The sequence below is a fragment of the Podarcis bocagei genome (assembly GCF_964188305.1).
Source record: "Podarcis bocagei genome assembly, chromosome: 6".
Classification (NCBI taxonomy): domain Eukaryota; kingdom Metazoa; phylum Chordata; class Lepidosauria; order Squamata; family Lacertidae; genus Podarcis; species Podarcis bocagei.
This window is the reverse complement of record NC_138130.1, coordinates 100,292,474-100,307,290: the sequence shown is the minus strand read 5'-3', so window position 1 is coordinate 100,307,290 and position 14,817 is coordinate 100,292,474. Positions and strand designations below refer to the sequence as shown.

Sequence of the window (14,817 nt, the reverse complement as noted above, 5' to 3'; positions counted from 1 at the left end):
GTTAAGAACTTTGCTTCAGAATGAGAACAGAAATCGTGCTCTGGCGGCAGCAGGAGGCCCCTGTTAAGTTGTGGGTGAACATATCAGATGACACAGCAATTCTTCCAAAGCAGCTCTTTATTTGTAAGCTGGAACAGAACTAACTGAGGAGCTCAGTCAGCCTGCTTATATAGAGCTCCAGAACAATGTAACTGTTGCAACTTTCTAAAACTATCCAATCACAGGACGTCACTTTCGATCCTTCATTTGCATAACTATCTACAGTATCCCCCTGCTGGCCCAGGGTGAGAACATCAGTACATAACAGCCCCATTAGCTAAAGTGGTGCTTTAGGTTAAGAACAGTTTCAGGTTAAGAACGGACCTCCGGAACGAATTAAGTATGCAACCAAAGGTACCACTGTACAGCACAAATGGTACAGAATGCTTAACACATCATCGGTAAAACAATCCCAAATCCCCAATAAAACAATTACCATTTATGTAACACTATTAACAAAGCAACTGAAAAATAAGTTAAACATCACAGTTACACCAAAAATCGTAGGAATCACAAAGCACGACCGCATTCATATCTATGAAACAACATTAACAAAATAGCAACAAGACAAAGCCTTGTTGAATTTGTACAGGTGCTCTCCCCTCCGCCATGACTCATAAACTTTCATTCTATTCAGCGCATCAAAATACACCTGCGCATCACCCTCTTGGTAGCAACTCCCTCCTGAAGGATCCTTGCGATGGAGGTGGTCAGCGCAAAGACGCTCAAACACGGCTTTTTATTCAGATCAGTTTTTTACAAGGTCAGCAGCATGTAGCTGAGGGAGAAGAGACTGCAAATGTGTTGGCCTGGGGAGCTCACTGTGATTTAGTAAAGGTAAATGTAAAGGGACCCCTGACCATTAGGTCCAGTCGTGACCAACTCTGGGGTTGCGGCGCTCATCTCGCTTTACTGGCTGAGGGAGCCGGCATACAGCTTCCGGGTCATGTGGCCAGCATGACTAAGCCGCTTCTGGAGAACCAGAGCAGCGCACGGAAACGCCGTTTACCTTCCCACTGGAGCGGTACCTATTTATCTACTTGCACTTTGATGTGCTTTCGAACTGCTAGGTTGGCAGGAGCAGGGACTGAGCAACGGGAGCTCACCCCATCTCAGGGATTCAAACCTCCAACCTTCTGACCGGCAAGTCCTAGGCGCTGTGGTTTAACCCACGGCGCCACCCATGTCCCTAATTTAGTAGAAGGAGCTAAAACTGAGATGCGTTTGCACTGAAGAAGACAGCTTCTTAAATAAGAGACGCAACACAGTATAAGCAGGTGCTGCCCTCAGGCGGCTTACTCCATGCAATGCCATAACAGGAACTTTTATTCATTCATTTGTTTTACATATCAGTAAGGAAAAGAAAAGGTTTTCTGGGCCCTTCAATAGCATATTTATTACAGCACATACCAGGGGTCAGCAAACTTTCTCAGCAGGGGGCCAGTCCACTGTCCCTCAGGCCTTGTGGGGGACCGGACTATATTTTGAAAAAATAATAACGAATTCCTATGCCCCACAAATCACCCAGAGATGCATTTTAAATAAAAGGACACATTCTACTCATGTAAAAACACGCTGACTGTCCACGGGCCGGATTTAGAAGGCGATAGGGCTGGATTTGGCCCCCGGGACTTAGTTTGCCTACCCATGACATAAACCTTTGCTGACTTTGGTCTGCTTTTTCTAAGCATATGCCAATGAAAACTGGCTGCGCTGTCAGAAATTTATATTCCATACATGGGACAGGGAGTTTTTCGGTCTGATAGCCACATTCCCTTCCACGTAATCTTACAGGGGCCACACTGGAGTGGCGGCTCCAGAGGCAAAAGTGGGCAAGCCATGAGCATTCATTTTAGTTTTTTAATATTATAGTAAAACGGTAAAAAGGTAAAGTCCAGTCAAAGGCGACTATGGGGTTACGGCGCTCATCATGCTTTCAGGCCGAGGGAGCCGGCGTTTGTCCACAGACAGCTTTCTAGGTCGTGTGGCCAGCAGGACTAAACCGCTTCTGGAACAACTGAACACCATGACGGAAACCATAGCGTACGGAAATGCTGTTTACCTTCCTGTCACAGTGGTACCTATTTACTTGCACCAGCGTGCTTTCAAACTGCTAGGTTGGCAGGAGCTGGGACAGAGCAACAGGAGCTCACTTTGTTGCGGGGATTTGAACCGCCGACCTTCCAATCAGCAAAGCCCAAGAGGCTCAGTGGTTTAGACCACAGCACCACTCTAGGTGGGTCATTATTATGGTATGGGCAAGATGGCGGGGTGGGAGCAGGAATGGGAGTCCGGAGGAAGCCAAGGGTCCGAAGGACAGCAAGTCGGGAATCAAGAAGCCAAGGGCCCGAGGGTCAGGAAACCAGGAGTTAAGACGACAAACGCAGCAAGGTGGGAAACATGTTGCTGTGGCAAAGAGCCAAAGGGATATGCTGACCTTATATCCTTTCCTGGCTCTTGCCACCAGGTGCTGTGAGATACCAATCGGCCTCACCTGTGTAGCCACGCCTTGCCTCTTCAGAATAAACTTAAGAAAGCCCCAGTCCTGCAAAGCCCTACTGGTCACAGGGCCCGGCTCCTGCACGCACTCCTGACACAGCCTCCTCGTCGCAAGCACATGATCTCCGCCAAAGAAGTTCAACAACTCTGGCTTCCCCCGAAAAGCTCAACAACTTTGGCTCCCCCCCAAATAAATATGAGGGGCAGATGGGGCTTGTCCACCTGGGAAGGGAGCCCATCTAGGAGACGGAAAGCTCTGATCCTAAACCACCTCTGCCCTGCTTGCCCCCCCCCCCAAGTTTTGTTTTTTTTGCTTGGCTGCAGCGCATCCTTGAACTCTGATCATACTTCTGGCTTGTCTGGATGGCGCATAGGGAGGAGTGTGTAGGATCCATCCAACTGTCCGAAGGTAAAATGTACATGTGTGTCATTCTTGCCTTTGGCAAAGTCCATTGCTGCTATGTGGCCCTTGGATGATTGACCAGAAAGGAATACACTCCTCAGGCTGAAAAAAGTTCTGCACACCTGTTGTAGAAGATGCTGGCACATGAACCATTAACCTTGGAGCATCCCTCTTGGGGTGGGAGAGACAAGGATGTGCCAAAGTCCTCAGCATACATGGAGCCAGGATGCCGAAGGTATGGCCTTATTATTCCCTGACCTTATCCACCCCCTTCCGCCAGCCGCAACAGGCAGTAGAGCCAACAGGTAAATTTCCAGCTGAAGCTAGTGGTGGGTTTTATTAGGTAGGTGAGGGAATATACCGTATTTTTTGCCCTATAGAACACACTTTTCCCCCTCCAAAAATGAAGGGGAAATGTGTGTGCGTCCTATGGGGTGAATGCAGGCTTTCGCTGAAGCCTGGAGAGCGAGAGGGGTCAGTGCGCACTCTCGCTCTCCAGGCTTCAGGAAGCTATCCACAAGCCGGGCTCTCAAGGCTTGTTCCCACCGGGCTCTCAAGGCTTCGCATATAGCAGCCTGTTCTGGGGTCTGGGGTCGGGGGAAGCTCGGGAAATAATTTTTTCTTTATCCCCCCCCCCCAAATCTAGGTGCGCCCTATGAGCCGGTGCGCCCTATAGGGCGAAAAATACGGTAATTAACTGTATTTTACCCCCCTGCAGACAAACGTGTGTGGGAGCAAGAGGAAAGCGCCTGCAAGCCTTTTGCAGAGCGCAGGGCTTTTGCAGACAGCAAGTGGCTTCCTTGCTAGGAGGATTGTGCTGAATCCCTCGCATGAACCCAGAAGACATAAGCCTGCTAAGCTCTTACTCTCAGATGCTTGGAAGCCAAGTGATTAATGTGAACAAAAGACGTGAAAACAGACGAGCGCTGCTTGTTTCGACCTCCAGAGCACAAAATGGCTTGCCCTCCCAGCCCCAGTTGCTTTGATTGCAGGTGCAGGATTCCACCGAAGGAGGAAAGAGCTGCTACGCTCATGCCTTGCTTGGGTTTGCTGCTGTGGGAAACAAGATGGTGCTGTAGATGGGCTTCTGGCCCAATGTGCCAGATCTCCTCTTATGAAGGACGGTTGCGGCTCTTATACACACAGGCTGGATGCCAGACACATCAAAGAAGCGTTTCGGTTAATCTAAGGTTACCAGATTTTTTCCAATGAATCTGGGGACACTTTTCAACTTCCTAATAAATAGATGGATTTTGCCAGGGGACTGATTTGTAAATCCAAGGACTATCCCCGGGAAACAGGGAAGTCTGGCCACCTTATGTTAATCGTATTGCAAACTTTGTAAGAGAAACCAGGTTGGCAAAAACTGAATTCCACAGCGCCGCCTGATGTCACAGTGTTAGAATGCATAAACAACGCATATAAAGTGATTTTTCTTCGTCTATGTAGCTGACACAGCCTCCTAAGGTTTGAACAGCAGTCTGAAATGGAGTGGGAGAGCAAGAGCTTGTTTACCCCATAGAGCTCCATACTGAATACGGCTTCCCTGTTGCATAACTGTCTGTCAAGCAGCATGTAAAAGGGGCACAGGGAACACATGCCCTATTTTTTCAGGGCCCTCCTAGGAGGCCAAGCTGGAAAACAGGAACATGTCACGACGGCTACATGGAAACTTCAGCTTCAGTCCCTGCCCATTAAAAACACATTGAAACATTTAAAACACATTGCAGAACATCAGCAATAAAAACATAATTAAAAAGCATGCTGATAAACCCGCTAAGTGTCCCAATTTTCCAAGGACAGTCCCGGATTTACAGAAGCCATCCTGGTTTTGTAGCACCCTGCTTGTGGTTAACGCTTAGCTGGAATGAAATATTCAACGCAGCAACAGAGAAATTAAAATAATAATTTATTTGTCAGACAAATAAATGAGAGGCACAGTGGTATATGGTTACCAAGCTCTGGCCTGCCTCCTGCCATTATGGCCAGCCCTTATATTTCCTTAATCCACCCCCCTTTGCTCCTCCTGTGGCTGCCTCTGTTCAATCAGCCTGCTTGAATTTCCTATTGGCTGATTGCTATAACCAATTTTTAAGATACACCCATATCCTTCTGTCCTTATATGGCAGACAAAGAGCTATATATTGTTACATCTATAAATGACAAATAAGTAGTAATATATCTTACATGTGTCTCAACAAGGAATCTTAATTACCAGCTCACCTCTTGCCCTCCTTGCCCTCCAAAACAGATGGTTAATAATTTTAAAATTTTATCTTGAACAGATGTCAGAGACCTTGGGTTCACATAAACATTGAAAGATCTCCTTCATTTGAAGGTCTTTAAACAAATGTCTGACAGCCATTTGTCATTAGTGCTCGATTGGCGTCTCTTGTCTGACAGGGGGCTAGGCTGGCTGACTTAATTTCAAAATACAACTCTTACAACTATATGAAATAAGAATCTAGCATTTGTTAAATCCTTTGCATAATTACATTTAAGCCAGCATATTTAAACTTCCTCAAAGTAAAAAGGAAGGAACTCAGTAAAAAACAGTTTTTAAAGAAGCCTCTTTTAGTTTACACCTCCCCCTTTCACCCTCCTTTCCAGCCTCAAAATAAAATAGGAAGAAGCTTCTTTTTCCCCAGCCAAGCCAGTTGCCTTTGTTTTCCATGTGCCCTTGGCCTTTTGTCCTGTGGCTCAAGTTTAAGGCACATGGTTTTATTTTACTGTTTACCTACCACTTTTACAACTTAGTTGTACTCTACAGCATGCAAGGTCAGTGACCTGCTTCTCAGCCTTTTTATGACCGCAATAAACCAATAAACCAAAGGGGCCCTCTTTAAGATGAGCACATCTGCCGATGCACTCACTGCCTGGCATGAGAGATGCTGCCTGGCATGAGAGATACAGATATTTTAAAATATATTTTAAGCTCATTTTAAGAATACAGGTATCTGATCAAAATATAAGCCTTGATTAAAAATGCAGTCTATATTCAGATGCCATAGTTTCTGATTTCATTCCAGAGCCAAGGAGAAAAGTAACTATACAACTTTTAGAAGACATCTGAAGACAGCCCTATATAGAGGGTTTCTTTTTTTGGGAAAAAAATGTTTAATGTTTGATTATGCTTTTATTTATGTTGGACACTGCCCAGAGTGGCTGGGGCAACCGAATCAGATCGTAGGGATATAAATAATAAAATTATGGTTGTGGTTATGATTATGGAATAGGACATCCCTAGTTTCATCGGATACATTTTGGAGGGTATATACTGAGAGACAGCCTAATAATAAAATAGTCACCATAATACCAGTCACCACCCACTCACTTTCATATGCATAAATAAAGAAATGTGGTACTGATAAAGAAATGTGGTACTGTATAATAATAACACATGCAAATAATATTTATTGGCATGATTTTTAAACCCACAATTTTTAAACCCACAATAAGGGGAGCTCCCTTTAAGAAGAAAAGATGTTATTGCCCTAGCGCAATGCATTGTGGGCCATAGCATCCCTAAGGCCTTCCTTATTTGTTGCTATGGAAATGGCCTCCCTGCCCTGCTTTTGTCACGTGACAAAACATAGAGCACGTGATGCATCTTTCCCCGCCCCTCCTATTCCATCCCCCCCCCCACCCCAGTCCGGAACGCCGTTGGCTTAACAGTCTTTCACCACGTACCCCCGCCGTCCTATCGCGAATGGCTTCTTAAGCCTTCGGTCCCGCCCCTTCCCGAGCCCGCCGACCAATGAGCTTCGGGCTCTGACTTCGCGGCTCTCAGGGCTTTTTGACAGAGGCGGCGTTTCCCCCCTTCAAAGCCCCGCATACAAACAGCGGCGTCGCGGACGTCGGCTTGGATCGACGTTGCTGCGGGCCAATGAGAGCGCGGCGTGGCGAGCCGGAGCCCCTCCCCTCCTCCCGCTTGAGCCAATCGGCGGGCGGCGTGCCTCCGTCGGCGTCTTCCTCCGCGGTTCCCTTCTCGCCCAGCGGTGCGGGGCAGGAACATGGCTCCGTGAGGGAGCGAGCTGTCGGTCTCGGGCGGTTGAGGAGGCCGGTGAGGCGTCGGCGACCGTTCCTCCCCCCCCCCGCCGTCATCGTTAACCCTTCTGTGCCCGACGGTGGCGGCGAGGACCCTGAGGGAGGGGGCTCAATGCGCAGGCGCGAAGGCCGCTCCCGCCGGGACGCCCCCTGCGCCCCGCCAGCATGAGCCAGACCGCCGCCGTCCTCCCCCCGCCGGGCCCGGCCTCCCGCGCCCTACATGCCGAGCTGCCCTCTCAGCAGGTGGGTCGCCGCGTGGGGTGGGGAGGGAAGAGGGGTCTTGCGTTTCCCGCCCCCCTTCATGGCATGTGCACCGGGCAGGAAGAGGTTAATGGGCTCCGGTTTGGGGAGAAGGGCTTAGCAGCCTTGCAAGTAACCTGGCGAGAGCTACTCGCCCGCACGGAAAGCCAAGGTTGGCTTGGCTTCAGTCGGCAGAGCAGGAAAGTCTTCATCCCACAGCCACGGGTTCAAACCCCGCTTTGGGCAAGAGGTTCCTGCATTGCAGGGGTTTGGGGCTAGATGGCCCTCGGGATCCCTTCCAACTCTTGCAAATCTAGTGGTCCCAAGTACTAAATTAGGGGTCAGCAAAGGTTTTCAGCAGGGGGCCGGTCCACTGTCCCTCAGACCTTGTGGGGGGTGGACTATATTTTGAAGGGGGGGAAATGAACGAATTCCTATGCTCCACAAATCACCCAGAGAAGCATTTTAAATAAAAGGACACATTCTACTCATGTAAAAACATGCTGATTCCTGGACTGTCCACGGGCCGGATTTAGAAGGAGATTGGGCCAGATTCAGCCCTTGGGCCTTAGTTTGCCTACCCATGTGCAGTGGTACCTTGGGTTACATACGCTTCAGGTTACAGACTCTGCTAACCCAGAAATAGTGCTTCAGGTTAAGAACTTTGCTTCAGGATGAGAACAGAAATCGCGTGGCAGCAGCGGGAGGCCCCATTAGCTAAAGTGGTGCTTCAGGTTCAGAACAATTTCAGGTTAAGAACGGACCTCCGAAACGAATTAAGTACTTAACCCGAGGTACCACTGTAGTAAATGGTGTGCAGCCCTTCCGTTGGAGATTAGTTTGTATTATCATTGTAGGGTGAAGAAAATAAGGCTGGTATGAATGGAGGCTGCACTTGCACCACGCATTTGTTGATACTGCTTCTGCTAACTTCTTTGCAGTCATAAAAGCCTCCCAGACTGGTTTTCAACAATCAGAAATAAGGTGATTCCTATCCTAAGGCTTGCAATCTAAAAGAGAACACGAAAAGGAAAGCATTTAGAAGTGGAGGACCGGGGCGGGAAGTAAACGTAAAGTGTTCTCTATGACAAGGGGAGATGAAGCAAATTATATATGAAATCATTGTCTATGTATCCCTCCCACCCCAGCTTCTGAAACACTGGGCAAAAATAGGGGAGGGGTGTATTTTTGCATGCAGAAGTACCCAGTTTAAACCCATGGCATCTCCCGGAGAGCTGCTGACAGTCAGTGTGGACAACTAGATGGACCCAATGGTCTGACTTGGTATGAGGAAGCTTCCTATATTCATGCAGGGCTTCTTTGAATGACAGGGTATTTGTTATTAAATACCTTATGATTGTATTTTGCCTCTCAATAGGTGGTTTGTTATGAAAATGCCATTCGTTTGGATGATGCATGTTCTTTTACCATGCTGCTCTCCTGCCCTCCTTCAAGTGGAACATTTTTTTCTTAACCAAAATTACCTGATTATAAAGGAAATGAGAGGAGAGCCATTTTTCTCTCCCTTTACTCTAACATTCTTCCTCCTCCCTCTTGTTTACTTGACGGATGGTTTTGTGAAGATCTTGTTGATGTGACTTGTGTGGTACTGTGAAGCTTGTTTGGAAAGGGACACGGAGCTTAAGCAAATCTGCAGTTCTTCTGTTTGATGGCTTACCTAAATATAGCATAGTGTGTTTGTAGCTTCAAAGCTCAGCTACTTTCAGCTATCTTTTTGAAGTTCTGCTTCAATCAATGGTGGAAGGGCTCGGTGATCAGTGCAGTTTCTCAACACCGTCCTCTTGACATGTATTCAGTTGGCAGACTAAAGATATCTTTTTTTCCATTCTGTTGTTTGGAACATGCTTTGTGAAATAGAATCTGCCACCTGGTGCCTTCATGCATGCTTTGAGAATGCATGTGTACCATTAAAAGTTTGCCAAGAGAGGAAGTAGATACATGGTACCTCAGGTTACAGATGCTTCAGGTTACAGATTCTGCTAAATACTACCTCGGGTTAAGAACTTTGCTTCAGGATGAGAACAGAAATCGTGTGGCAGCAGCAGGAGGCCCCATTAACTAAAGTGATACCTCAGGTTAAGAACAGTTTCATGTTAAGAACGGACCTCCAGAACGAATTAAGTTCTTAACCCGAGGTACCACTGTACTGGTCAACTTACTCTATGATTGATCCCACTTTCCTCCCTTACCTACTCCACAGTTGCAAGGATTTCATTTAAAGCTTGGGTGAGGAACCTGTTCCTCTCTAGGTTTTTCTGGATACCAGTGTCTTTCAGCCCTGGCCAGTGTTACATTGGTAAGGAGTGATGGAAGTTGCAGTCCAGTAACATCTGAAGGGCCCTGAGTTCCCTAGCCCTGATTTAAAGGATTAGGCAGAGTCTCTGCTTTAAAGTCTGGCAAGTCAGGTGTATGTTGGCTGCTTGGGTTTTGCTTTCAGATGCAGCACCTCTAGTATCTCCCTTATTATTTATGAGCTCTATTTCTGTGGCATTCGGTCTCGAGTGACGATGGAGTTCACCTCGGGGGGTGAAACCACCAAAGCAGCACCAAAGTTAGTTCCCTGCAAGCCTGGGCAGTATGTATGGAGGTCCTGGGCTGCCCAGATGACAAAGCCTACCTTGCTGATGTGGTCCAGAGCAGAGCAAGACGTTTGGCGTCAGCGAAACGTTGGGCCTCCTTCTGGCGCCATCCAGCTGTTTTAGGGGCTTCACTCTGGATTTGTGTAGGGCTTACTCCTTAGCCTTTTCTTCTCCTGAAGATAACCTGCAAGGCAGCTAGAAGAGGATTAGGATAATAGTTTTCCTAATTCTAGATAAGCTACCTTCCCAGGTTGACGAAACCCAGCTACCACTTTCTTGACCCACTATTGGCCTTGTCTGCTCAGTTTGTTGGAGCCTGTCTTCACATGCAGGGGAAGTCTCAAACTCACTGAAAGTTTGAGACCCATTGGCTTACCCTCACTTGGTTTAGCAGTCGAAGCCGTTTGTTGGGTGTGGCCACTGTCACATTCTGGCAGCTTCTAGGAGCCACAGGTGTGAGCTGAGTGCTGGGTGGAGGGACCAAAGGTGGACAAGCCACCCCAGAAGGAGCCCAACATGTCCCCCACCAGTGGCACTACCCCTCCCTTAACACCCCACTCAATAGCTGCTTGGTTAATATCTAGTTCTAACGATTAAGAACAAGCTGGAATTTCTGGGGCAGGAAATAGTTATAAACAGCATAAGGAATTGAGAATAACATAACGTCCCCAATTAGCCATTAGCATATTAACCTTGATGCTCACTTGGATTACATTTTGTTTACACTGCCAAGCAACAAACATTATTATAAGCAGTGAAGCATTAAATGTGTCTTTATATTAAAATGAATGTAAACTTCTGAATCTTAGGAGGTAATGAGGTTCTTACAGATCTTTGTTTTCCTATTGGCTGTGACTTGGGAGCCTAGTGGAACAAATCATCCCTATAGCCGCAATTCCCCTTGGAAGGATTTCAGTAAAAACGTTGGGAGCAGTCACGCTGCTGTCAGTTGATCTCTCAGAAGTTGCAGAGCTGCTTTCGGATGCTTGTTTGACAGATGTCATGCATTTCTACTTAAAAACACGGTTGCTTTCTCTTAGTTCTGGTTGAAGTGATCACAAGTCTTTGCCATCAAATGTAGTCTGAGCACAAGATGGATCTCTAAGGTTTGTTCACACATTCATCTTCACGTGTGGTAGCCATGCTATAATCAGCCAGCCCATGCTAACTTGGTTCTGAGAATGCTTAAGACTCCTAAATTTTATGCTCTGCTGTACAAACTGAACACAAGTACTTATACAGTGATTGCAACACCACTATAATACACACAACACTGAGATATGCTGACTTCAAAGGCAGATACAACAGTGTAAATATACAACAGTGTAAATATTTGAGATCTCCATCAGCTGCAACTATGGACCGTGAGTAGTTCTTGCACTCAAGCAAGTTAGCTTTCTGTACTGCCTCAACATTTCAAACTGATATCTGAAAGGGAAAGTGTTGCCTGTTATGTAAAAACCAGTACAGGTAATGGGAAAGAGAATACTGCTTGCATTAGAGCCACTTACCTTTGGTTTTTGTTTTTCCCCCAGTTGTGGATGGAACATGGTTTCTTGCATGTGGCAATGGATTTCATGTCCTTAGTATCTGTGGGGATTACATGACTGTCTATTATAGAACTAGACATTTCTAAATTGATGTAGGCATAACTTTTGTGATTTTCTGCAGATATTGTTGTGGCTAGTCAAGGATTGCAAAATCCTTTGGCATAGGCGTTCTATTCTTGCGGTCAGCAGGTTGGAGCAGGACTAACTGTGATTGTCTGCTTAACATGGTAGTTAGGGCTTTTTATTTCTTTGTTGTTTTTCGTTGTTTTTTAAGAAGCCTGTTAGTTTTAAAACAGGGTAGAACTTTTACCTGTTAAGTCCTCCTTTTTGTCTGGTGCTTGTTGGATAACAAGACTTTCAATATGTCATGTTGAAAGTGAAGAATATAGTAAACTTTGCATTCTTGTATCTAGGGAGCTTTCATATCACTTTATTTTTTCTGTTAACAGGAAATGAGATTTCATTCTAAATGCCTTCCGCTTGGCTGGAAATCGGCCAGTTTACTTACTTAACTTTTGAGTCCTGTAAATTTCTTCAAGCCATTAGCAGGTTTTGGACCAGAGAAGGTTTGTTTAAAAACTTAGCTTGTAGCTATGCCTGGATAGCTATGCACATTGATAGTTGTCTCAAACCTCACAATTGTACGATATCCAGACTTGTTTTGTTTTCTGGTGTTTGTGAGGACAGCTGTCAAACTATATTGTAGGCCACAGAGAAAATTGTGTGGTTTGGCATCTGGGCAAGGGACTGTTTTTGACACAGGAAGGTGTGGGAGGCTTTTGGAATCTGTGAATAAACTCGTAGCTTTCTGCTAAAGCAGCTTTCCTAATTTTTCTATGAGTAGAAAGTAGGTATGACGTCCATATGTACCACTTTCATTTCCCTGCTAAGGTCTTTGCTTTAACCCAGCCAGATGGGCGGGCTACAAATAACAAATTATTATTATTATTAACTGCACTAATATTTGCATGTGGAAAATATGCAGCACAATCCTAGGCATGCTTCTACTGAAGTAGGCCCCACTTATTTAGGGTTGCATTTTGCGATAGTTCCTGCAACTTGGAGTTAGCATTTTTGAAAGCAAAAAGTGGACATTGCCGCCTTTCTGGGGAAAGGGTTCTGGCATTCCTAGTTTAGAACTGCAGCATCTTCTGTGAGTTGAACTCTTCTGCCAGTTGGGGCTTATTTGTACTTCTGTTCCTCTGGTCTGTTAAGATCCCCAGTATTTTGAAAGAAATAGTTGGGGCCGTGTTAGAAACTCAGATACATCAGCTAGGTGCCAAATACCTCCTTAAGTCAGGGTTACAGTCGCCAAAACGGAATGCTTAGTTGCCATTTTGGGGCTAGACAGATCGAATGTTGTATTTTTCGATTCGACTTTTTCGTGCCCGATATTCATTCTGATTGTGCAGATAAAATATAATAGATAGAATACTGCAGGATGTGCTGCTAGTGTGTGAAAACAGTCAAGAACCATGCACCTTCCTAGTGGAGACATCAGCTGCCATCCTGGCACCTGGGCATCTTCACTTGGTTGCAAGTTGCTGAAAAAAGGTAAAGGTAAAGGACCCCTGACAGTTAAGTCCAGTCACAAACGACTCTGGGGTTGCGACGCTCATCTCGCTATGCTGGACGAGGGAGCCGACTTTTGTCCTCAGACAGTTTTTCCGGGTCATGTGGCCAGCACAACTAAGCCGCTTCTGGCGAACCAGAGCAGTGCACGGAAACACCGTTTACCTTCCCACCGGAGCGGTACCTATTTGTCTACTTGCACTTTGACGTGCTTTTGAACTGCTAGGTTGGCAGGAACTGGGACCGAACAAGGGGAGCTCACCCTGTCGCGGGGATTCGAACCACCGACCTTCTGATCTGCAAGCCCAAGAGGCTCAGTGGTTTAGACCACAGCACCACCCGCATCACAAGTTGCCGATAGGTAAAGGTAAAGAGACCCCTGACCATTAGGTCCAGTCGTGACCGACTCTGGGGTTGCGGCGCTCATCTCGCTTTATTGGCCGAGGGAGCCAGTGTACAGCTTCCGGGTCATGTGGCCAGCAGGTCTAAGCCGCTTCTGGCGAACCAGAGCAGCACACGGAAACGCTGTTTACCTTCCCGCCGGAGTGGTACCTATTTATCTACTTGCACTTTGACATGCTTTTGAATTGCTAGGCTGGCAGGAGCAGGGACCGAGCAACGGGAGCTCACCCCATCACGGGGATTTGAACCGCTGACCTTCTGATCGGCACGTCCTAGGCTCTGTGGTTTAACCCACAGCGCTACCCGTGTCCCTCAAGTTGCCGATAGTCAGGTGCAAAATCCCCCTAGCGAATTCTGAATGCTGAGTTGGTGTGGACTTTGCCAGTTTCCTTACTTCTTTCTCCAGGGGAGAAAGCAAATGCTCCAACATGACTCTGATACTGCAGCAGTCAACACATTTGACACTAGTATGAGGCTTCTGGTCGTTGTCTAGCACAATTCATGAGGAAACATGAATTGAAGGAGTTGGCTACTATGATGAGAACTTTGATTGTTAATTCACCCGAAATGTACTGCACTTTTATCAGCAAACACCTATACAGTGGTACCTCAGGTTAAGTACTTAATTCATTCCGGAGGTCTGTACTTAACCTGAAACTGTTCTTAACCTGAAGCATCACTTTAGCTAATGGGGCCTCCTGCTGCTGCCGTGCTGCTGGAGCACGATTTCTGTTCTCATCCTGAAGCAAAGTTCTTAACCTGAAGCACTATTTCTGGGTTAGCGGAGTTTGTAACCTGAAGTGTATGTAACCTGAAGCGTATGTAACCTGAGGTACCACTGTACAAAGTAACAGTTACAGTTTTTCAGAGCTTCATTATGAGCTTACCTCTACAAAGCCACGAAGAAAGTTCAACAAGAATGTTTAGTAGCTCAATATTAAGTGTCATTTAAACTAAATCTATTTTCAGTTGGTCTAGACAGTTGTCCTTAATTCCAGGAAATAAGTTCTGCAACTCTGCAGGATTAAGTGGTAAAACTGGGTGGCATGATGTTTGCCTTTCTTATGTAGTGACTACGAAGACATTTTGGCACAACATAAAAGCACGAGAGGGAGCTTAGCATTGTGGCTCAGGAATTCTTTGTGATTGCAATGGGGAAACCTCTGTGCCTTTAGGAATGGGGACCTTTGTGTGCCAGTGAGAAGCAGGTTCCCTGAGTTTGGTTGGTGCATTCTGGTCTGTCTACCCTCCTTCCTTTCAGATAGTGTTTAATCAAGAGGTGCCGGGGTTGAGCTTAGCTGTCAGTCATAACCTTCAGCAACCTGGGTACCAGTTGGTGTACTGTACTTCTGCATGCTTGAATCCCTAGATGATCTAAATATTCAAATTGTGTTGCCTTAAAAGTTGTGGGGTTGGAAACTTGTTTTTGACAACTTAAACTTTTTTGAACAGTGATTGAGGTCTT

The 14,817-nt window shown here is 46.3% G+C and overlaps 1 protein-coding gene across 1 annotated transcript in view; it reads left to right on the top strand.

The window, feature by feature from the left end:
- Window positions 1-6,911: 6,911 nt before the first annotated feature.
- The window catches only part of UVRAG (UV radiation resistance associated), an 83,150-nt gene continuing 75,244 nt past the window's right edge, over window positions 6,912-14,817 (top strand). The window contains exon 1 of the mRNA XM_081197368.1: window positions 6,912-7,231. Within this exon, the coding sequence (XP_081053494.1) occupies window positions 7,154-7,231 (78 nt within the window). The 5' untranslated portion in view covers window positions 6,912-7,153. The remainder of the gene's footprint in view (window positions 7,232-14,817) is intronic.